At 40.9% G+C, this 24,802-nt stretch overlaps 1 protein-coding gene across 4 annotated transcripts in view; it reads left to right on the top strand.

The window, feature by feature from the left end:
• ALPK3 (alpha kinase 3) overlaps positions 1 to 17,062 on the top strand; it is a 162,563-nt gene extending 145,501 nt beyond the window's left edge. For all 4 annotated transcript variants that reach the window (XM_040343100.1, XM_040343099.1, XM_040343097.1 and 1 more), the window contains 8 exons: positions 3,221 to 3,368; positions 6,020 to 6,147; positions 7,606 to 7,641; positions 8,099 to 8,373; positions 9,917 to 10,005; positions 12,358 to 12,575; positions 12,681 to 12,729; positions 16,132 to 17,062. In XM_040343100.1, the coding sequence (XP_040199034.1) occupies positions 3,221 to 3,368; positions 6,020 to 6,147; positions 7,606 to 7,641; positions 8,099 to 8,373; positions 9,917 to 10,005; positions 12,358 to 12,575; positions 12,681 to 12,729; positions 16,132 to 16,474 (1,286 nt within the window). In that variant the 3' untranslated portion in view covers positions 16,475 to 17,062. The remainder of the gene's footprint in view (positions 1 to 3,220; positions 3,369 to 6,019; positions 6,148 to 7,605; positions 7,642 to 8,098; positions 8,374 to 9,916; positions 10,006 to 12,357; positions 12,576 to 12,680; positions 12,730 to 16,131) is intronic.
• The last annotated feature ends 7,740 nt before the right edge of the window (positions 17,063 to 24,802 follow it).

The raw sequence follows: 24,802 nt of genomic DNA, 5'->3' as shown, positions 1-24,802 counted from the left end.
TGACGCCACCTTTTAAATTTTCCCAGATGAAAAGCACACTCCTTAGAAATAGTTATTTATTTATTATTTATTAACTTAAGTATGTGAACATGTTCAGTCCTTTTGTATGTGGTTTTTAAATTCCCCCTTCACCAAATGATTTGGACCAGTACCCTGACCTCAACCCGATAGAACACCTTTGGCATGAATTCGAGCAGAGACTACGAACCAGGGCTTCTCGTCCACCTCAGTGCCTGACCTCACAAATGTGGACAGCCTTTCCAGAAAAGCTGAAGCTGTTATAGCTGCAAAGGGTGTGCCAACCCACTATTTAACACTACGGACTAAGACTGGGATGCCATTAACATTAATGTGTGTGTAACGGAAGATGTCCCAATACTTTTGACAATATAGAGTATATATACAGTACATATACATTTTATATCTGTATGAAACTTACTTTTTTTTATACTAAAATACTTATCATTATCATACTTATCATTTATCCTATTATGCTGGCCCACATGGCAAACCATGTGCCCAAATGGTTTTCATCTTACAAATATTTTGGTTAGAGGTTAGAATCAGGGCAGGACTTAGGGTGGTGGGGGCCCCTGGGCTTGAGTGTTGAAGGGGCCCCCTGGAGCCGAGAATTGGGGGGGATCGAAGTTGTTGAGCGGGGGGGGGCGAATTGAAGTTGTTGAGCGGGGGGGAGCGCATTAAAGTTGTTGAGCGGGGGGGGATTTTGCAGTTGTTGAGGGGGGGAGTGCCTCTCACCTGTGCCAACAGCCGGGGCCACAGACTGTCATTAGCCCGGCTCTCGGCTTTCTTCCCTTCAGCAGCCACAGTCCTCCACACACCACTCCGGTTCCTCCTGCTTCCGTGCTGCCTCCTCTTGCAGTGCGGGAAAATTAACCCTTTTGCGGGACTGCGGGAAGAAGCTGTCTGTGCGGGAAAGTCCCACAGAATCCGTGCGTGTTGGGAGGTATGCGCAGGGCCGCCATCAGGAATTTTGGGGCCCCTTGCACAGCTTAAGGCATGGGCCCCCTGAAGCAGAGAACCTAGGGGGGGTGGGGGTGCTGCCGCCTGAAATTGAGAAGCGTGGGGGCTGCCGCAAATTGAGAAGCGGGGGGGCCTTTACAAAAAAAAGAAGAAATAAAGAAGAAAACAAATATATATAAATATATGTAGCCATCCGGGGCCCTGGGGACCTCTGGGCCTTTTAATAAAAAGAAAAAATAAACCTCTGGGCCCTTTAATAATAAAAAAAAAAACATTTATAAAAAATACATAAAAAAAGGGAGGTTGCCAAACCCGGGGGCCCTGGGGACCTCTGGGCCCCTGGGAACCTCTGGGCCTTTTAATAAAAAATAAAAAAATAAACAAAAATAAAAAAATAAACATTTATAAAAAAAATTAAAAAGGGGGGGTTGCCACATGGGGCCCTGGGGACCTCTGAGCCCTTTAATAAAAAAATATATATATATATATATAAAAAAATGTAATTTTTTTTATAAAAAAATAAAAAAGGTGGGTTGCCATCCGGGGGCCCTGGAGACCCCTGGGCCCTTTAATAATAATAATAAAATATATATATATATATATATATATATATACATATATATATATATTATATATATAAAAATAAAAAATATATAAAAAAAACATTTTTTTACAAAAAATAAATAAAAAAAAGGGGGGTTGCCATCCGGGGCCCTGGAGACCCCTGGGCCCTTTAATAATAATAATAAAATATATATATATATATATATATATATATATATATATATATATATATATATATATATATATATATTATATAAATAAAAAAATTTATAAAAAAAAACATTTTTTTACAAAAAATAAATAAAAAAAAGGGGGGTTGCCGTCCGGGGCCCTGGGGACCTCCGGACCCCTAAAAAAAAAAAAAAAAAAAAAAATTTTTTTTTTTTTTTTTTTTTTTTTTAAAGGGGGCCCCCTATTGGGTGGGGCCCCTGGGCTTGAGCCCAGTCAAGGCCAATGGTAAGTCCGGCCCTGGTTAGAATATACTTGGTATGAGCATGTGACTCACTTTTCTTCTTTCATCTGACAGTGTTGGTTCCTTGTGGATTGGCCCAGTGCTGTCACATTGGGATGCGAAAGCAGTCCAATATCTTTACATTGCCCTTCCCTGGTACCAACAGCCAAGCAGAGTAGCATGGGAGTGAGGAAAATAAGGTGATGCTTGGAGAATATAGAGTTAAAGGGGTTGTAAAGGTTTGTTTTTTATTTTCTAAATAGGTTACTTTAAGCTAGTGCATTGTTGGTTCAATTACCTTTTCCTTCGATTTGCCTTCTAAATGTTTTTTTTCTTTGTTTTCTTTGTCTGAATTTCTCACTTCCTGTTCCTCCACAGTAAGCTATTCTAAATGACTTTCCACTGCTCGGATGATGGTGGAAAACTTACTGAGGAGAAACAGGAAGTGATAAATTCAAACAAAGAAAAAACACATTTAAAAGGTAAATCGAAGAAAAAGGTAAGTGAACCAACAATGCACTAGCTTAAAGGAACCAATTTACAAAATAAAAGACGAACCTTTACAACCCCTTTAAATAACCAACTGACTTTGACCTGCATTGGAAAAAGAAGGGGTTACTTGAAGCAAATATTAGAAACTGTATCAGTTTTCTTCTGTTTTTATTTATAGTAGTTCTCAATGCGGTCATATAAAATCCAATTTTCATTAGTGACACAATAATTTCAGGCATTATCAATAACAATATGGAATTATATAGCTTAAGCTGTGACTAATACCATATCAAATTTTCCATAATGCTAGAAATCCACTTTTTTGACTCATGCCAAACCCAACATTGCACTTTGTTGGGATTAATAATTATTGGAGCAGTTATCTTTTCTATTGAAGTTAGTCTCTTCATGATTATGCCTTTAATTGCATAAAAGTATTATTTTTCTGAATACTATTTAATTGCTAGCTTCACTGTCAGTTTATGGTCTGAGTTAAAGGTATATACTTTGTAGCCTAGTCAAGAACTTAAAAAAAAAACAATATTAACATGAAGTGAAATCCAGACAAATAGATTTTTTATTGACGGAAGATGGAAATCTGTCAATGAGGTCATCTGTGCCCACCTCACTGTATCTAAAACTAGAGAAAAAAAAAAAGATGGCCGTATTTCAACTTTCATTTTGCTTCAATAAAAATTGTAAAAATAATTAAAATGTTTTTCTTTTCTTAAGCTCCACAGGTAATTCGGAAAATACGAGCAGAACAATTTTCGGATGCATCAGGGAATTTAAAACTTTGGTGCCAGTTCTTCAATATTTTAAGTGACTCAGATATTACATGGTACAAAGATGAAGTTCAAATGGCAAAAATAAAGAGATGGTAATAATTTTATTTTTGGGGATACATGTCTGTGTCTATTTACTGTATATAAAGCCAGTACATTCAATGTATGGCTAAAATAAATGTTATGCACCTAACAAACTTGCATTTACAAAATATTATCCTTATAAATATACATTTAACAAACAAGGATTGCTCTTTTATTGAAAATATATGTGGTACTAGAATAAAATAAATACATACTAACACAAATCAGTGGTACAATCGTCATTTTATACAGACAGGACACATTTCTGATCCAGAACTGCACATAGGGATCCTCAAATCACACCAAACCAAAAAAGAAAAGCAAACGCATTAATACTGATAACCTTGGTTGCCAGATCTTGTATTTTTAGGACAATTCCTATTAATATATGTTCATTTCTAACACCATGTTAATTGCAGATACCCATGAGGCTAGAGGGGGAGGCCCACCTATAAAAAATGTTCTTCTTTGCTTAATACAGTGGTTCTCAACCTTTCTAGAGCCGTGACCCCTTAATAAAATGTCCTAAGTTGTGGGGACCCCTAACAGTAAAATTTTGATAGCGTGGGTTGTCAGCACCCAAGGCAAGACAAGTAATTTGCGCCCCTAACCCACGGACATTTAGCATTCCCTGAGTCCCTTCCATTCATACAGTATTAAAACCCCTTATGGTACATTTTGGGATGTACCACCCTTTCTTTTCCTTTTATCTCTCCCTATGCCTATTATTCCCCCCCCCCCCCATCCCTCTCTCTAGCCTTCTTTCTTGTGCTTTCTCGTATTCTGTCTCCCCCTTTTGCGTTGTTCCTCCAACTCTTTTCCTCTCCCTTACATGTATTCTATATTTTTATCCTTTCTCCTTTTGGGGAAATGGGATGAGTGGCAGTGCTGGCGAGGAGTTGGGATGAGTGGCAGTGTTGGGGGGGTTCTGATCAGCCAACTTAGGTGCTCTTGATCAAGGTCGTCTGCTGAGAACTGTAGAGGGGACTTTTAATGACAACTCTAATCACAGGTAGTGTTACTCCGACTGTCTGGTGTCTCGTAGCAGTGACACCTATCCCGAAATCAGGAGATAGGGTCTCCACCAGCTCTCCAACTTCACATTTCTCACCAGTCAGCTGACCTCTAGTCTCTGTCCCCAGCCATGCTTTGAACTGAATGGGCGGCTGCGAAAAGGCTGAGTAGGTGGCCGCGGGCTCCAGAAACAGCCCAGCTGAGCGGCTGCGAAAAGGCTGGGAGAGCAGCGTGGGCTTCAGGAACAGCCCAGGATTTGGTGACCCCTGACAAAGTATCATTTGACCCCTAAGGGGGTCCCGACCCCCAGGTTGAGAACCACTGGCTTAATACAATAAGTAACCAGTAACTTGGTGTATCTAGTTCTCCGTTGTCCTAAATACCCAGAAGGGCCAACTCCGGGGACATAGGGAGGACAGTTGCAGACGTATGTTAATAAGGTCAAAGACCTCCATCCAGAACCAAGCCACCTTGGGACAGTTCCAGAACATATGGAAGAATGTAAAAATAGAGGAGTGACACTGGGTACATTCAGGGGACTTATTTGGGTAGATTTGATGTAATCTGTGGGGCATGTAATACACACGGTGTAGAAATTTAATCTGGATTAATTTATCCAGTTTAGTTATTTTCAAAACATTCCTCCCATGAGTCTCTATCCAAGATGGGGATATCCGCACTCCACTTTTCCCACAGTTTACCCATGTTGGGAGATTCTACGCTCAAGATAGTCAAATATAATGTTGAGAAAGGTTTAGAGAGCTGCTCCTGTGCAAGGAAATGTCCACTGGGTCAGTCTCCAATATTGGGAAGCCTGGAGAACTGTGTTGATGCAATTGGTCACGTTGGAACTGCATTCAGCGAGGCAGCCCATACTTAATAGAGAGGTCCCAAAAAGGACATCGAAACACCCCCTGACATAACATCGCTTATAGTTCTAACACAATAACGTGCCCAAGTTGGGGTTGCCCCACAAGGGAGTGTATGGTGACCACTGATTGGGCTATAGAAAACACTACTGATAAATATACATAGTATGAAATGTACTATAATGTTTTAGATTACAGAACCACTACAGGTACCACAACTCTTGCAGGCAGGTACACATACAGGCTTTTAGGTACACTTTTAAGTACACAATGGAGTTTATTTACTAAAACTGGAAAGTGCAAAATCAGGCTCACTTCTGCATAGAAACCAATGAGCTTCTAATCCCAGCTTGTTCAATTAATCTTTGGTAATTAAACCTGGAAGCTCATTGGTTTCTATAAAGAAGTGTGGCTGATTTTTCACTTTTCAGCTTTTGTAAGTAAACCTCATTGTGTACTTAAAAGTGGGGTATGCCTGTACTTCAGTAAATTTTGAAACAAGGAGTAAATCCTGCTTGCCTGAACAAGCATCTCCTGATAGTACAGAATCTTGGGGGCACTCTGCACATGCTCAGTTTGGTGTGTATTGCCAGAGATTTTATTTTTTTTATTTTTGGGAGGGTGCATGATAATATATAATATAATTAAATTTTCATGTTCTGTGTACTGTGGGAGAACAGATATAACGAATGCAGAGTCCTTGGTTTAGTAACACTTTAACTGTAAAATGCACAGCATCCCTTGGAAAAAAAAGTTTAAACTGAATTATTTTTATACAGTGCTGGAGATGAAGGACAAGTGGCTCTTGCAATTGTGCAGGCATCAGTGAAAGACTGTGGAGTGTATCAGTGCACCATTGAGAATGAATATGGTACTGATTCAACAGACTGCCTTCTGAGTGCAGAGAGTAAGTGTATTTTTTTGTCAGTTTCCACTATAGTTTTAACACAGCAGAGGAAAACATATAAATTATTTGTACAAAAAATATATAACTTCTCAATAATAATATTCTAAAGTGTATTTGCAGCCAAAATATATGTTGCCTTTAAACAGTGTTGCCAACCTACCAGATTGAAATTTACTGACACGACACCAAAACGTTTTAAGTGCATATTTCAGTATTTAGGCAGAGGCGTTTCTAGTGAAAATAGCGCCTATGTAAAGCACTAAAACTGCGCCCCTGTCTAAACATTTGAAACCCATCTTTCAGATAACCTTAACAAAAAAAAACAGCTAACAAAACTAGTAATATTTATCATCCCTTGTTATACGAAATCTGGGGTTTATTAGACCCCTGATCCCTCCTCTGCCCTCCAAGGCCAGGTAAATGGAGAACCTATACTGGAAGTAATGAAATCTTCATCAGTTAAGGCCTCAGTTTTCACAGAGGAGAGGGAGGAACTGATGTTCCTCCTTCTTCTTTGTGCGCTGCCAATCTGACCAGATGGAATGGGAGAGCCTGGGAGAACAGGGGAGGGCTGTGGCTTAACTCAGTAGGGATAGTGCTGCCATTGTCCATTAGCAAAGGTGCTGAAAAGGAGATCCTGCCTATGAGGGAAGAAGAGACTCTCAGACCCTGGTAAGTGCCTTGCTGCCCAGCCATTCAAAAGCACCCCCTTCATATGGCGCCCATGGCACTTGCCATGGCTGCCATACCCTAGATACGCCACTGTATTTAGGGTACAAATAAATACAATATGCAATTAGCAATGTGATTGAAAGTAGATATTAAAGCAAAAAGCATATTTATTATTTTATTTTAAATATAGTAAGTGGCTCAGGGACAGGACTCAGGAGGACAGGAAATTAGAATGGACAGGCACACACACATGAAATTGAGCCGTGTGCAGTAGCACAGATCACCAACACGTCCCCTCCTGAGTAACAGTAACAGTCTCTCTACATTCCAGGTGGTCTCTTCTGTCCCTTCCAGTCCAAACGGCACTGACAGTCCCACTCTCGGCTTGCCTTTCTCCCATCCTGCAGACCTGCATATGAGGCTCTGGCCTCTACGCTCCACTCCCATGCATCATGACATCACACAACACGCTTAGGTACTACCTCCGCCAGACCCGATCCCCACCGGTACCACCCGAACACACTGTATCAGGCACTTGGATGGTCTCGGCTGGCTCCAGACCTGAGCTGTGCATGCGAAGTTCCGAGCCAAGCGTCAAAGACAGATTTTTTTACTGGCAACCTTTTCCTCTTACTGGCAGGAGAAAAGTGCCCGTTTTTTACTGACTGCCAGTAAAAACACTGACAGTTGGCAACACTGCCGTTAAAACATACTGTAATTGTATTTTGCTGTATGTTGTTAGGTAACCTAATATAAATGCATACAATTTTTTGTTTTGCTTTTCAGTTTTGGCTGGATTCATCTCCAGGGAGGAAGTTGAAGGTATTGTATGTGATCAATAGTGCATGCCTGGGGACAATCTGATGAAGGCAAATACAAAATAGTAAAATCAGAAATATCAGATTGTTTACAAATGCAGGCAGTAAAACTGAACTGCACATAAGTCAGGGCACAAAACAACTGGCTAAAACAGATGCAATAGGTTTTTGCAAACTAGGCAACATGGAATTGAGTTTGGGTAGCCAAAAAAAGATCCTTGTTAATGTACGTAATTGAAATTTCAATACAATATCCCACTAAATCGAGCTTCATCTATATTCAAATGTGCATTCTTTTGAAAGGTTGCTATCATTTTATGGGGGAATCACTCGTTAGTTGCCGTAATTATCCAATATAAAAAAAAAAAAATGATATGTGAATGATAATGAGCACTTCCAGTGTAGTGAGTTTGGTGTTTGTAAAACTGTAAACTCCATAACATTTTCTGCTGCTATTTCAGTTGGAGAAGAGATAGAGATGACACCAATGGTATTTGCAAAAGGCTTGGCTGACTCTGGCTACTGGGGAGACAAGTTTTTTGGAAGGATTGTCATGGAGGAACCACATGCTGGAAAAGGATTTTTGAGAAAGGCTTGCAAAGTAAAGGCGATTTACGGGTTGGAACCAATTTTTGACTCAGGGAAAACCTGTATCATCAAAATCCGAAACTTAATCACTTTTGGGACCAAGAATGAAAGTACCTTAGTGGAAAAGAATTATGATATCACCATTCAGGTAGGCATCTGTTTGTTTTACACGTTTTTCGTAAAATAGGATGGGGAAATCAGTTGATATGCTCTTAAGACCCCGTACACACAACCGAGTTTCTCGGCAGAATTCAGCCAGAAACTCGATCGGAGCCGTATTCTGCCGAAAAAAACCCGTGTGTACACTTTTGGCCAAGGAAGCCGACGAGGAACTCGTCGAGCCAAATAGAGAACATGTTCTCTATTTCCTTGTTAGTCAATGGGGAAACTTGGCTCGCCAAGATCCTCGGTGGCTTTACAAGGAACTCGACGAGCAAAACAATGTGTTTTGCTCGTCGAGTTTCTCGGACGTGTGTACGGGGCCTAACACTTGATTTAGAAAGGAAGGTTTTTGTTCTGAAAGATCAGCACAAGGAGCCAATCTATTGTGTTGAAGTGCTCACATGCTAACTAGGAACATGCCTCCAGGTGTGAAGAGCAGTGTTGCAAGGAGATGTGATCATCAGTCTGCTGCATCTTCTGTCACTATACGACAGGGGTCTCCAAACGTTTCAAACCAAGGGCCAGTTTATTGTCCTTCAGACTTTAGGAGGGCCAGATTGCGGCCTGCGGGGGCAGTAAATGTCCTGAGCCCAGCATCAGTGAGAATAAATATGGCCTCAAGGTTGGTGGTCAGTGAGAGGAATAGTAGTGCCCCTTATTAGTAAGAGAAATAGTATCCCATCATTGGTATCGGTGTCAGTGGGAGGAATAATGCCCCAAGAGCCAGATAAAGGCTCGCAAAGGGCCACATCTGGCCCTTTGGCCGCAGTTTAGGGACAAGCTGGAGGAGCAAAAAAGAACCTGTGAATTTTCATTTTTGCAGCAGAGAAACGATATCCTGCTCTGCCAGACATGGCTTTGCTATGGGGCAAGGCTGCGTAAAGCCTCGTACACACACTACGATTGTTGGCCAACCGAGCGTCTGATTTTTGTCAAAAGGGCGTGTGCCAGGATCTTGTCTTGCATACTAACGTTACACAATTGTCATGCCACAAATACGAATGTACTACGATTCATTTCTAGCTCTTTGGGCCCCTTCTGCTAATTTATTGTTTGGTGAGCACTGATTCCGAGCATGCGTGTTTGTACTTTCAACTTTTGTGTGAAGGATTTGTGCACTGACCATACGAAAATCAGACGTGGAGCCGTTGTCCGGCAGAAATGCAAATTCTTTGTCAGGTAAAACAGCTCCAATGCACAGCGGGGTATATTTACTAAAACCGGAGCGCTCAGAGTCTGGTGCAGCTGTGCATGGTAGCCAATCAGCTTCTAAAGTTAGCTTGTTCAATTAAGCTTTGGCAATAAAACCTTGATGCTGATTGGTTTCTAAGCAGAGTTGCACAAGATTTTTCACTTTCCAGTTTTAGTAAATAAACCTCAGTGTGTATTTCATCTGTATATTTGGATGTTTGCTTGGAGCCCGACTTTAAACCAAAGTGAACCTTTACAACTGGGTTATGCAAATCAACATGTAATTCAAACTTAACCTAACATGTCAGAGTCCTAATATGTTGACTTTTTCTCTAAAGGAATGTAAAATTCAGAATTCTACCCGCGAATACTGCAAGATATTTGCAACTGAATGCAGAGGTGTTCCAAACTTTGGACAGATCCTTGAGTAAGTTTTGAGCCATGGTCTACACTGTTTTTTTTTATATATACTGAATCCTTTATTACAGCATAATTGACAGACTAGACTTTCTGGCGTTATTTATGATGCATAGGTATATGTTTAACCACTTTAGCTCCAGAAGGTTTACCCCCCCCCCCCCCCTTCATGACCAGGCCATTTTTTTTTAAACGGCACTGCGTTGCTTTAATTGACAATTGCGTAGTAGTGTTCTGCTGTACCCAAATAAAATGAATGTCCTTTTTTTCCCACAAATAGAGCTTTATTTTGCTGGTAATTAATCGCCTCTGCAGTTTTTATTATTTGTGCTAAACAAAAAAAGACCAAAAATGTAAAAAAATAAAATAACTATATTTTTTACTTTCTGCTAAAAACATACCTAATAAAAAAAATCTTCATCAATTTAGGCCAATATATTCTAGTAAAATATTTTTTGGTAAAAAACCCCAATAAGTGTATATTGATTGGTTTGCGCAAAAAGTTATAGCATCTACAAACTATGGAATACTTTTATTTTAATTTTATTTTTTTAACAGCGACTTATAGCGGGACTGCAATATTGCAGCACACAAATCAGACACCTTACTGACATTTGTAGCACTTTTTGGGGACCAGTGACACTAATACAGTGGTCAGTGCTAAAAATATGCACTGTCACCGTACTAATGATACTGCCAGGGAAGGGGTTAAGATCAGGGGCGAGTCCCCACACCCGCCGACGGTAGCCATGTGGCTGCGGAAGGTGGATGAGGTGGGCTGGATGGAGGATTTGGTTCTGTCCAAACAAGACAGGAGCGAGCTCTACTCTCAGACCTGGCAAATGTGGACAATGTTCGGATACTCAGAGGAGAGCCAGGCCCTCAGGGGACAGCTGCCACCCCCCCCTAGTCAATGTCCACCCCCCCCTCCACTGGATGATCAGCCCTGATAACGGGGAATACCCGGAGGAAGAGAACCGCTAGAAGGCGGTGAGGGTCCATGCTCGCGAACACCCCACACCCCTCCCCCAACACCCCATATATCTCCTCCTTAACCCACCTCTCCCCTCTTTTTTCTCCCCAGCTTTCCCCCCTTATCTCTCTTACCTCGGGACTGCTCGCGGAGCAGTACCCAGAGTCCTTCTTCTAATCTTTAAACTCACATACACTTAGAAAAGGGAAAATATGGGAGGCTGGGCTGCGGCACCATGAAACCCAGAGGCAGAAGATGCCACAGGAATAAGGTCTGGGCTGGGATGCTGACTTTGGAGATGGAGACGGGGGTGCGGGGCGGATGGCAGTATGTCGTCTGTGACCCGCACTACCGTACCTACATGTAAGCTTAACCTGAATGCATTACTTTACGGCTCCGGCCGTACACTACATGTTACTGCCATTCCAATGTGTGTATCTACCTGTGACTACAGTTGTACTGTATTTTCTTGTACAGTGGTCCGTGTGGGCCAGTCTCCTGTTTTGTGTAAATAAACAATTTAAAATAAGATCAGGGGCGATCAAAGGGTTAACTGTGTTCCCTTGAAATGCTTTCTAACTGTGTGGGGGATGCATTTACTGTCTGAAGAGAGAGATCCATGTTTCTGCTCATCAGAAACACAAGATCACTGCCTTGTTTTCATAGGTAGACTGCCGTTCTGCCTGTCTCCCGAACAATCTGTGGGTTCCGGCGGAAATCACATCTGCCGGACCCGCTGATTGGCATGCGTGCCCCAGACCCAGAAGTGCCAGATGACGTACCTATGACATGATCTGGCACAGAGCGGTCGTCCTGCCACAGTATGTCTGTGTGGGGTGGTCGGTAAGAGGTTAAAGTGGTAGTAAAGTTGTGTCTGTCATTTTTACCTACAGGTAAACTTATAATAAAGCTCAACAGTAGGTAAAATGAATATCTCCTAAACCTGCACCATTTAGGAGATATTCCACAGAGTAGCAGCCAGTGACATCACTGTCGCATGCACTCTGAAGGATTGGCATACAGTGCCTTTCCTTCAGAGGTCTGTGCCATAAACAGTGACTCCAATGCACATGCTCCAGCCAGTCAAATGGCCGAAGTCTGCGAACCCGGAAGGAAGACTGGGTGAAAATAGAAGCCCTGTCAGCAGTGATAGCGTGCTGCTGGAGAGCATTGCATGCTAGCACTTTATGACAGTGCCCTGCAGGGTGATTTTTTATTATTTTTTTACAAAGTTTACCATCACTTACTAAGTATGTGAACCCGAGCCTACAATCTTATGTGTGTACAGTAAATAATTTTGGCCTTAAAGTATGTTTTTTAAGATTCAATTTGTTTTACAGCATTTACATACAAGCATAGTAAAATATGAACTGTTATTTACTTCTTTAGAATATTACCTCTAAATCTAATCTATCGACCTGCCAACAATGTCCCCTATGCTACCATAGAAGACGACCTAGAAGGAAGATTTGAAAAGTACTGTATCAGGGATATTACAGGAAAATTACACTTCAAGAACTCTTCTGAAATAGAGCAAAAATGCTGCACCTTTCAGCATTGGGTATTTCAGTGGACTAATGGCAATTTCCTTGTCACCACTCTAGAAGGTGAGACATTACAATTAGATGTAGTCATTGCAGAAACTCAGTAATAACTTTGTAAAGTGTTAAGTCAATGACTTCCCTAAAATACCATTGTATCTTTTTGCACAGGTGTTGGATGGAAACTAACCAACATAGCTATTGCCACAAAAACCAAGGGGTAAGTAAAATGAAGGTTATGAAACTTTTTCATCCAATACTTTGAAATTAAGTAGCTATATAATCAGTGCTTTTTTTCAGTTGATGGGCACTGTAATAGATTTAAATAGGTAATACAAAGAACCATTTTTAAATGGGGAAATTTAGGTCAGAACAAATTTTTTGCAAATATTGACATTCCCCTTTTCCTACCAGAGACCAAAAAGTGTCCACCCTGTAAATCAGGGGTCTCAAACTGTTGCAAAACTACAAGTCCAATCATGCCTTTGCTGTGGGAGTCATGCTTGTAACTGTCAGTCTTGCAATGACTTATGGGACTTGTAGTTTCGCAACAGCTGGAGGGCTGCCAGTTTGAGACTCCTGCTTTAAACCATCTTGCCTCAATGTATGCCCAATGTAAACCCTCACATATACCCAGTGAAGTGAACAGCCTCAGATGATACACAGAGATTAAACAAATCTCCCTACATAAGTTTTTTCATGTATATCTGCTGTCTTCAGCTATATATACTCTTTAGAAAATGCACGTTAGAATTTTCCCTTCCTGATCCAGCAGGAGGAGGGGAGTCTTGCCATACACTGTGAGACAGCTGATTGGAGGAAAGACACACACCCCCTCTCCTCATAGGCAGAGACTTGCAGAGCTGTGCTGTGAACTGACCCGCTGTCTGCTAATCTATTTATAGCACTCGCCCTGCCACAAATTTCAGGCTTGTTTTATCACGTGTCAGAGAACTTATCAGAACTTATCAGGCTGATAACAGAAGCACAGAGCAGGAGAAAGCCACGGGACTTAGGGCTTTGGAGAGAGATAAGAAAACCCTGCAGATATATGTGCCCAGCTCAAATTTCATGAATTGGGTATATATTCACTTTAAGGTATCTCCTACTCCTAGGATAACTAGAGTGAAGGCAAAAGGAGAAGGATAATATTACAGTGGGTGGTGTCCTGGTATCTGAAATGTTTAGTATATCTGACATCCGCGCATCAAGACAACTGTGTTTTTTAAGTAATGAAAATAGTCTAGAGTCTAGATTCTTCAAGAGCATCAATATGCCCTTTATGTTTTGCAATGTCTAATTGCTAAAGCTGCTGTCACAAGTTTTGTTCTTCTCATCTCTTTTCATGTTACGTGGCTGAGGTATAATTAGACAGACAGCTAACTCTCCTCCCTTAACAACTCATTGATGCAGGCACAAGGTCCTTTTTTCAACTTTTATTGCAGGGACGTTAAAACGGAATAAAAATAAATAACATACAATCAGTATACACAATATACTAAATAAACAGTCCTAACACATTAGTCTAACTAGGGGAAGGGATATGAACATACCAGAGATGTTTCCGTAGGCTGACATTAGAATTGCAGCTTAATAGGTGTGGATTCCTCTGGAGCAAATGCATGGTGGTGAGAAGGGAAGGCGGATACTGGGACTGTCTCTAACACCTCATGGTATAGACCAGTGGAATTATGGGAAGCTACGGTGGCTTTTAAGCAACAATCTCTAGTTACCTTCAGTAAATTATTGACAAATACTGAGTATGTAAAGAGTCACTAAATGGCGATATTACAATGTATTATACATACCTTTAGAATATACAAGAATTAACAATGAACATAAGAAGACCTTGCTCTCTGGGTGATCTATGTACAGATTACAGATTACTACCTTTTGCCATTCTAAAGAAATCCCTGTGTGTTTGTGCCCATGTGGGAAAGTTTGTCTAATGGGAGTTTTAAAATTACCAATCAGCTGTGCACCTGCAGAGCACTAACGAGGAAAGCTGCTGGGCTTGCATCCCTTTATGCGTGATTTCCTTTTGGAAGTATCTCACCAAAAATGATATTTTTGTTGCAGTGGATGCCTGAAATCTGACTTGCATCTTAGGGCAAACTTCTGGGAAAATTGGTGAGCCAAACACACAAGCAGGAAATATTTTTTCTGTTCAGAACTCCTCCAGGTAGCCATATTGCATTTCATTTTCAAAAAATTACAGCTGCAGATTGAAAAGGAAAGGTCATTTTAATAACATTCAATTACAATATGACTTGGTTTGCAACTGTATACGCCATATTATTTTTTTCTTTATTTGCTAGTTTTTTCCCCACGAAAGTGGAGTTACCCTTTAAAGCCAAAACATGCAGAGATAAAATATTAAATAAATAAATAGAGCAATGTTCAAGATACAAAGATGAATTTACTTCCAAATGAACCTAGCATTTATACCTACTGTGCATTAAGCAGTATTATATAAGCATCAGGAATTGGTCATCATTACACATCCTTTCTTACAAACGGCTACCACAAATGTGTGTTTATCTGCTTACCTCAAGATCATCTTTAATTTGTCAGTTGTTAATGCTTGTAAAATGTCCTAGTTACATCTTAAAGGGGTTGTAAAGGTATTTTTTTGTTTCCCTAAATAGCTTCCTTTATCTTAGTGCAGTCCTCCTTCACTTACCTCATCCTTCGATTTTGCTTTTAAATGTTTTTATTTCTTCTGAGAAATCCTCACTTCCTGTTCTTCTGTCCGTAACTACACACAGTAATGCAAGGCTTTCTCCCTGGTGTCTAGAAAGCCTCTTGAGGGGGGAGGGGGCGAGCAGGCAAGTCAGGACACTCTCTACTTTGCAGATAGAGAAAGTTAGTGGGCATTCTGAGGCCTGGTACACACGATAGGATTGATCCGCGGATACGGTCCAATGGAGTGTACACACCATCGGATCGAAATCCGCGCCGAATTCCCATTGAGGTGACGTGTCGCGCCGTCGCCGCGATGATGATGCGGCGACGTGCGCGACGCTGTCATATAAGGATATCCACGCATGCGTCGAATCATTACGACGCATGCGAGGGATGGGTTCGGACGGATCGATCCGGTGAGTCTGTACAGACCACCGGATCGATCCGCTGGTGCCGATTCCAGCGGATAGATTTGTAAGCATGTCTACAAATTTTTATCTGCTGGAATTCGGAAATATCCGCGGATAAATATCCGCTGGAACGTACACACCAGGGGATCTATCCGCTGAAACCGATCCGCTGAGATTTTTCAGCGAATGGATCCTCTCGTGTGTACGGGGCCTGACACTCCTGCTCGCCCCCTCAAGAGGCTTTCTCCACACCAAGGAGAAAGCCTTGCATTACTGTGTGTAGTTACAGACAGAAGAACAGTAAGTGAGGATTTCTCAGAAGAAAAAAGGACATTTAAAAGCAAAATCGAAGGATGAGGTAAGTGACCGAGGACTGCACTAAGGTAAAGGAAGCTATTTAGAGAAACATTTTTTTACCTTTACAACCCCTTTAATAGCAGTGTTTGGTGTACTTTGGTGGCAGTTTTGGTCTACACAAAGAAGACCTAGCTTTGCTTATTTCTTCACTGAACTGTTTTTATTCCTAGATATCAAGGACTAAAAGAGAGCTGCTATCCAGAGATCATTGAAGAATTTCCATCAATTCACCAATGCAATAGCTATTGTGAAATGCTTAGCCTAAAGTCCCTCAAAACAATGGAAAGTCTCCAGGCTCCAGCCAAACCAAAGGGCTCAAGAAGTCCTCAGATGCCAAGGAAATCTGGCTCTGGGTCTTCTCAGTCAAGTCCCCAGATACAAAAGAAGACTTTAACAGCCCCACAAATAAATAAAAAAGGTGGGGTCAGCCCTAAATCTACAAGAAAAGCCATGGAGACTGGGGATTCACAATCAGGTGCAAAAAATAAAGCAAATGATGCAAAATTACAATAACAGCTACAGTTATATATTTTTTTACTCTATACATGGACATGACTACAAACGGACTATTTAATTCAACCAACTAAGAAGACACAAAGGACATTATTTGAAGTGACATACTTTTCTTCTGTATTTCACACTAAAGCAAAAAGGCTGTTGACAGGCTGACCTGCAGAGGATTTGTTATAAGCAGAGGATGAGCATGAGAGGTGCATGTTCTATGGACTGCATGTATTATGTATGGAAGATGTGTCAATTTATGATGCTGCAAATACAAGGAAAGCTGTATTTCGGAACTATTGAATCAATCTTAAAGACATATGTTGGGAGAAATGAAAAAGTGAAATGTTCAATTCCAATGAGGTATCGTAGTATGTGAGATGATAACTGCACCTCCGTTACTCAATTTGGTCTGCAGGATACACATCAGAAAAAAACACAAACATTTACAATATCTTCTTTTCACTTCCAATTCACTGTTTCACCACCTTTTTATGAGAACATTTACAGAACATGCTTTTCTTAAATAGTAATACTTTGTGATGTTTACTGGCCATAAACGGCAAAGTGCTGATCCAGTTCCTCACTCAAAGTAACACATATAGAAAATTAATTAATGTTCAAAGGAAGACTTCTATTCACGTCAGCAAATCCTATTAAACCAGGAATCTGATTATAAAAATGGGTTTCAGTTCTTGTGTGTACCAAGCTTCAGAAGACACATGTAATGCTGTTAATCATTCTCTGAAGCAAACATGTTGATTTATGCACTAACATGCAAGTATTTTGCTATAACTCAGGGTGATTTAGTCTGTACGTCTGCAGTTTACTGGTGTTCTGAATCACTAAAGACTTATTAGATCTCAAGAACACAATATGGCATAATTCACAGAAGACTCACAACAATGTTCAAGGGACAAGTTGTAATAGTACTGTATTCGGCTGTAGAAGGCCATGCCTCAACTCATCTTGGTCCAGAGCCAAAACACAAACCAGGGTCTGCCAGAAGCTCCTCATTTTTCATAATACTGACCACACACATGAATGTCTTTTTCATCGTTAGAAAAGAACCTTGTTGGCATTAAAGTATCTTGTACTTAATGCTTCCATTGATATATTAATGAAGAAAAAGACAAATAATCAAGGTCAGAAATGGATCCCCTAGTAACATGGAACTAGTAGCAGTTGCTTTCATTGTTCCTACTCAGCTGTAATAGGTACCTTTGAATGATCAGTCTTTACACATCTGTAAAGACTCTCAGTTGCATCTACAAGTATGCACATAGTCAACAGAAAGGAAACCCAATACTACACTACTATTGTAAAACCCTTCTGATGCATCATATTGAAAAACTTTAAGTGCTGTTACACTTAAAGCTACATATGGCAAGGCTCTAGACTATCCAATGATAACAAATATTACACTTACATTATTGTTACTAGAAATAAACTTGATTTGATGTTCAGCTCATCCTCTGCATAAATACTGAGTTTAAAATCTCTCCTTGCCTCCCATAAACTTAAAGCTGAATGCAAATCACAGCCAAAATCAAAGTCAAAATATGTACTTTTCATGCACTCAATGGTTAAGTTGACTTTTTATTGCTCACTTTTTATTTTCCCAAGACAGTACCACTATTAAGTCACAAGATGTAGACGTGCTGTGATTATAAGATTCAGCACGGCTAACCTAGATCACTGCATCCAGGTTCATTTTGGAGATTCATAAACATTATTGTGACAAACTAACAGATGTCTGCCACAGTGGCTGTTGTAGTATTGGCTTACATGTTGGCATTAATAAATTCTATAGTCTGTCCTAGATGTTCTATTTGTTGATTTCATTTTATAGTGGACGGCTCATTTACTGGTTTCTGCCCATAAATATAATCATTTGTGAGACAGGTCGCAAGCCCATTTGCAGCAAAAAATGCATGGTGCTCTGGAGGCAAAGTGACTATAGTAATTTCAGTTTCAGCACTAAAGATTAGGTAGACTGCACCCTAGCGTAAAGCTACCAAGGCATAAGCTGCATATTTGACCAGAAACTGTTTTAGCTTTACTTGCTGATAACTAGAATTTGGAAACAACTGCGCTAAGGTGAAAAATCGGATTAATAAGCAGCAATTAAATTGTGTATAAACAAAGTAAATAATGGGTAAAGAAGGATAATTGCGCTAGATATTGCTGATAACTAACCTGTGTATAGGGTGCAGACATCAAGATTGACTTTGAACAATTAGGATAGAAAATTAATGCATCATGGCCACATATGAATGTGTATGTGGTCACTACACTACATTTTCCAATGCCTCCCTTACAAACAGTTTGGCAGAGGTGCTAAACTTAATGATTATGAAGATTTAGCCATACCACACATGGCCAAATCTGGTAAAGATTGGGCTGGCTGAGATAGACAGTGTGTATTGGGAGCGTAATTGTACTGTTTACCTAAATGTACTGTTATCATGTAACCACTCTGAGGATATAGATATGCAAATATATAATCCAAAGTTTTTTTTAATCCTTTATCAGTGTTTAGTGAGGTTCAAGTTTTGCAGATGGTGGTCATGCACTTAACCTGTGACCAAACTTCTGTACATATGTGTAAGCAGGGCTGTATCACTTTGCACTATGATCGGTTGCTTCAGAACTGCCTGGCAGTGTGCCACACACAGTCACTTTGCCTCGTTTGGTATGTGCTTTTCATCATTGTGGATATTTTTGCCTTGTTTTAATAGATGTGATATGTGATACATTGAATGTTCCTATTTGCACATTTTGCTGTACTGGGATCCTTGAAGCACTTCATTAAAATGTAGCAATGACTGACAACTGAGAATTGTTATTGATCATTAAAACATTTTCTTGTATATAGATCTCATGTATTAATGAAAAATACTCCTTTGGTTCCCCTAGATCACTCAAATACACCTAGGCATACCTTAGAGCAATGTTTCTCAACTGTTCTTGCGTCAAGGCATCCTTTAAAATTTTGCACAATTTTAAGACACGACATTCTAATAAAAGGTAAAAAAACTAATCTAATAGTTTTACAAAATGCAGCTTCATCCAAAACTTATAAAGACATCCAATGTTAGAGGTGATTTATTCTTCCAAAGCAAATCCAACTTTGCACACTGGTACGGACTAGTATCAATGTTTCTATTCGCCCTCAGGTTCTTTCTCCCTCACTCAGCTAATGTGACCCCAATGCTGATGGACAGGGGCAGGTGAGGAGAAAACAAGAATGCTGTGCAGGTGATGTCATTGGTTGTTAAGCTGCCGGTGGCTAGAAGGTTGAAATTTTACACAATGTGTAACTAAAAGGATGGCTTGATCCATCCACTGGCTTGAATACAATTTTGCCAAGGCACCCCTGAAGAAACCTAGAGACACCCCTGGGCACACTGGTTGAAAAAGGTTGCCTTAGAGTAAACCTATAGGAACAAAATAGCTACTAAATCTATGGTGTTTCCAGACACCATTAAAGTATAACTAAAGGCAAAACTTTTATTTTTAGTTTACATATACAGTGGAGAGGGATTAGTCTGTTTTTATTGCTGTCTGTGCCCCCGTTAAAGAGATTCACCCTCTCTATTCGTCCTGTTCACCATTATTATTGAAAGTGAAAGTAAAATAAAATCCCAAATTTGTAGGTTGTCCCCAAAGAATTCCCTTAATTTGCAGGAATTCCCTCTGACTTTCTGTCTCAGATACGTTACACCGCCGTAAATTAGGGCGCAAGTTCCGTATTCAGAAAGAACTTGCGCCCTAAGTTACGGTGGCGTAGCGTATGTGGTCCGGCGTAAGCCCGCCTAATTCAAATGTGGATTATGTGGGCGTGTTGTATTCAAATTTAGTGTGACCCCACGTACTTGACGTTTTTTACGAACGGCGCATGCGCCGTTAGTGAAAGAATCCCAGTGCGCATGCGGCGGATAGAATGCCTAAGATACGTCGAACACTGCCTACGACGTGAACGTAACTTACGCACAGCCCTATTCGCGTACGACTTACGCAAACAACGTAAAAAGATAGGCCTGTTCCGACGTCCATACCTTGCATGGGCTGCGCCACCTAGGGAGCAGCTTTATCTTTACGCCGGCGTATCTTTAACGTAAACGGCGTAACTAATTGCGACGGGCGCACGTACGTTCGTGAATCGGCATATGTTGCTCATTTGCATATTCGACGCTGCAAACAACGGAAGCGCCACCTAGCAGCCAGCGTAAATATACACCCTAAGATGCGACGACGTAGGAGACTTACGCCGCTCGTATCTTAGCCTAATTTAAGCGTATCTGGTTTCCAGAATGCGCTTAAATTTACGACGGCGTAGATTCAGAGTTACAACGGCGTATCTACTGATACACCGCCGTAACTCTCTGTGAATCTAGCTATAAGTCTTAGTACATATCTATTGCTTGAGGACATGTCACTGCAAAGTAGCTATACAAATCATAACTATCTCAAGGTTCATATTTGCGTAGCCCGTTATATGTTTCCTCTGTTCTACCATGAGCTTCGCTAGACCTGTTGATGGGTCACTTTGTGGAAACGGGTCATGCCTAATCTTCACTGTGAGAAAGTATAGACATTTCAGGAGCTCCAGGAAGTATAGAAGGTACAGCACCTTACACAGGGGGGTACAGCCAATATAACTGTAAGGGGTCCGCCCGGGCAGGATGCGTGAAGGGGAGCCGTGTTGTGCACTATAGAAACAATCTCGCAGCTTTTGCTGTTCTCTGTGTCATTGAGCTCAGACATCGAGCTCTTTACTGCCACCTCTGGCTACTATGTGCATGTGCACCCATCGCGTGAGCTGCCTGTACTGTGCTCCTGTGTGTCAGCAACATGTCAGCTTTGTGAAAGCGAGCTGGGACTAGGTAGAAAGATTTTCATTACAAGTAGGGGCTGTCAAGCAAAGGGAGGGGGCTGTTTGTGTACAGGGGAGGGGCCAGAGGTTTGTGTGTTTACAGATTTGTGCATGTTAGGGGCTGACATATATATATATATATATATATATATATATATACAGGTGGGGGCTGACATATATACATGTTTGAGGGGGCTGGCATATATACAGGTGTGTGGAGGGGGCTCACATGAATACAGGTGTGGGGGGCTGACATATATACAGGTGGGGGGCTGGCATATATACAGGTGTAATATAATAATAAAAAAGAGGGTGGTGGCGCTGTCTTTACTTTCCCCTTCCACTAACAGGTAGTAACTGGGCTGGCCACTTACACAATAAGTCACCAATCTGTACTGCTAAGAAGGCGACTTCCAAGCCAGGATCAGCAATAGATATGTCTGGTAAGTTTACCCGTGATATCACACACAAGAATAAAAAATGTGAGATATCTGGCGCATAATTATGCGTTAATACAGTGTGAGTGTGCACAGAGGTGAAGCATGCCCCAGAGGCTGCTATATAACCAAGAAAATATATAAATAATATATAGTATAATAATATACAGTCGTTTATATATATATATATATATATATATATATATATATATAGTATGTAAGTGTGAATATAAATGCGCAAATTATGCGCTATATGACTTAAATAATAAGTTTGATACTTGTGTGTGTGTGAATACACAAAAAATACACAAAAATGAAATATGTCAACACAAGGTGCACCAAGTACAAGTGTACCACCAATAATATCAAACACAGTAAGGCTGCTGCCTGTGAAATTATGAGCATATAGTCCTAAATGTGTTTGTGATACAAAAGTTCAGGCATGAATTAAAGTAAATAAATGAATAAAATTGCATATAACAGCATCAACATTGAAGATGTGAAAGTCCAAAACCGCATATAGGTCCCATCCAAGCGGTTATCTTGGTGCAATATATATCACAAAAATCTGTGACCGATGAGTGCTCAAAAGCGATCAATAGTGCTTCCACACGTGATTCCAGTGCTCCCCCACCAGGGTCCCCACTCACCAGATGTCCCAACCCCTGCAGGGGTAGACAGCGTGTAGTATGAGTTTTCCACTCTGGGATGTAGATGTCTTCTTTTCTCTCCTAATCTGCTGAGGTGTGCTGTTCAAGTCAGGCTATCCACAGCTGCCAATAATCTGCAATCAGATAAAACATAAGAGACAGGCTTCCATGGTGTAGCAAAAAGTAAAAAGTTTTTATTTGCAATACCCCCACTAGTCCAAGGGAATGCAGAACGGGCTTGGCTTAACAAAAAGTAGCCAGATAAAACAGAAATTAAAACAAAATATAAAATCTAAAACAAAATTGGGCTAGCATTCAGCTTCCAGATATTGGATTATGTGCCTTGCTGGTATGAACGCTGTGTGCTCCAGCTGATTAACGCAGGCGTCTCAGCTGGCTTCCTGGAAGAGATGCGATAGCAAGTGTGCGTGCTACCCGCCTGACGTACGTTTCGTATGATGTTTTCAAAGGCGGTAGCATGCACACCATGATACTATCCTAAAATACAGCATCCACCATGGGGTACCTCCCATTTCTATGGCTTAGTCCAATCGCGCTTAGGGAGTGATTTTGTATATCTCCAATTGCGTGCCGTACCTTTTGTCCGTCTACCCACTACGTGGTGGTGTGTCTGTATTGATTAATAAATTTCAACATTAAAGCAGAAACTAAATCCTTAATTCATGTTCTACATATAGCATAGTATCAGTGGATGCATACCTCCGTGGATACACAGCGACCAAAGGGAATAAAAATATTTGATACAGAAGTCTATATTTTTTACTAAAGTGTACTGTCCGTGATACTTTTTTTATTTGCACTAACATACAATTTTTCAGGACAAGCTTTCGGGGTGTTACCCCTTCTTCAAGGTCCAAGCAGTACTGATTTGAATCAGTACTGCTTGGACCTTGAAGAAGGGGTAACACCCCGACAGCTTGTCCTGAAAAATTGTATGTTAGTGCAAATAAAAAAAGTATCAAGGACAGTACTCAATTTTCTCTATCACAATTGCACTAATACGGCTACAATCACGTCAAGTTACTAAAGTGTATATGACATTAAGTGGGAGTGTAAATCCATGTGTAAGTGTGAGGCCTCGTACACACGACAGAGTTTCTCGGCAGAATTCGGCGAGAAACTCGGTCAGAGCCGGATTCTGCCGAGAAACTCTGTCGTGTGTACACTTTCGGCCCGATGGAGCCGCCGAGGAATTCGTCGAGAAAATAGAGAACATGTTCTCTATTTTCTCGTTGTTCTATGGGAGCTCTCGGCCCGCCGAGCTCCTCGGCGGCTTCAGGGCTGAACTGGCCGAGGAACTCGATGTGTTTGGCACGTCGAGTTCCTCGGCCGTGTGTACGAGGCCTCAGGTGTAATATAAACTATATATGAGTGTGATATGTATGATATATCAGAGGCCAGCGAAATGTTGATTAACCCCTCATCTATTTGCTAAAGGGAGATTTACATAAATGCAACTGGCATTTAACCCTATCGGCGAGTAGTGAGCACTCCCCCGCATGTACACTGTCACCATATGGCGATGTCTGCAAAAGCAGATCCGCCTATCAAAACTTACGTGGCAAGAGAGGAGAGATGTTACGGTATTACACATACAAATACAGGTGTTATTAAAGGAGCATCAGACCAGACGCCAGCGGGGTATTAGTTAGCCCCTCATCTGTCTGGTAGTAAAGGGTAAGTCCATAATAGACTAAGCTAGCATTTAGCTAAGTATTAGATGAGGTCATCTGTATGTCGGTGCTGGCATGCACCAACATAAATAATTGCGCATAACCTAGGGTACATACCAACGAGGGGGATGCTGTAGCACCACCAATGTGCCAGTACAGGGACAGTAAAGGAGGGCAAAAACACTACCCACCAATGGATGATGTGATAGCTAATTATATCTAAAATGAAATAAAATGGTGGTATGATCCCAGGTAAGATGGTTAAATATGCAAGGAGTGCTCCCCACCAATTATTGTACCAAAAATAGTTGCACTGCATTGCCATTTCCAGTCCTTCTAAGATAAATTGTATCTGTTGCTGTTTTAACCTGTTTTTTTCATGTAGGGCTTTTTCTACTCCTACTAGGCCATCTTGTTGGGCTATACTGGTATATAGTGAGTTAACATCTATTGTAGCCAACAGAAGATTCTCTGCTCCATCAACTAGTTGTAGCTCATTGACGAGTTGTAAACTGTCTCGAAGATAAGACTTCCCCTCTTTTACTATAGGTTTAAGGAATGAATGTGTCCAGGTATTCCCCCAGCCGGGAGAAAATAGAGTTGATTCCGCTGATGATCGGTCTTCCTGGAGGGTTTTCCGTTCTTTTATGAATTTTCGGGGTATAGTAGATAACTGGTGT

The sequence above is a fragment of the Rana temporaria genome, chromosome 3 (assembly GCF_905171775.1).
Source record: "Rana temporaria chromosome 3, aRanTem1.1, whole genome shotgun sequence".
NCBI lineage: Eukaryota > Metazoa > Chordata > Amphibia > Anura > Ranidae > Rana > Rana temporaria.
This window is presented reverse-complemented; position numbering and strand designations above follow the sequence as displayed.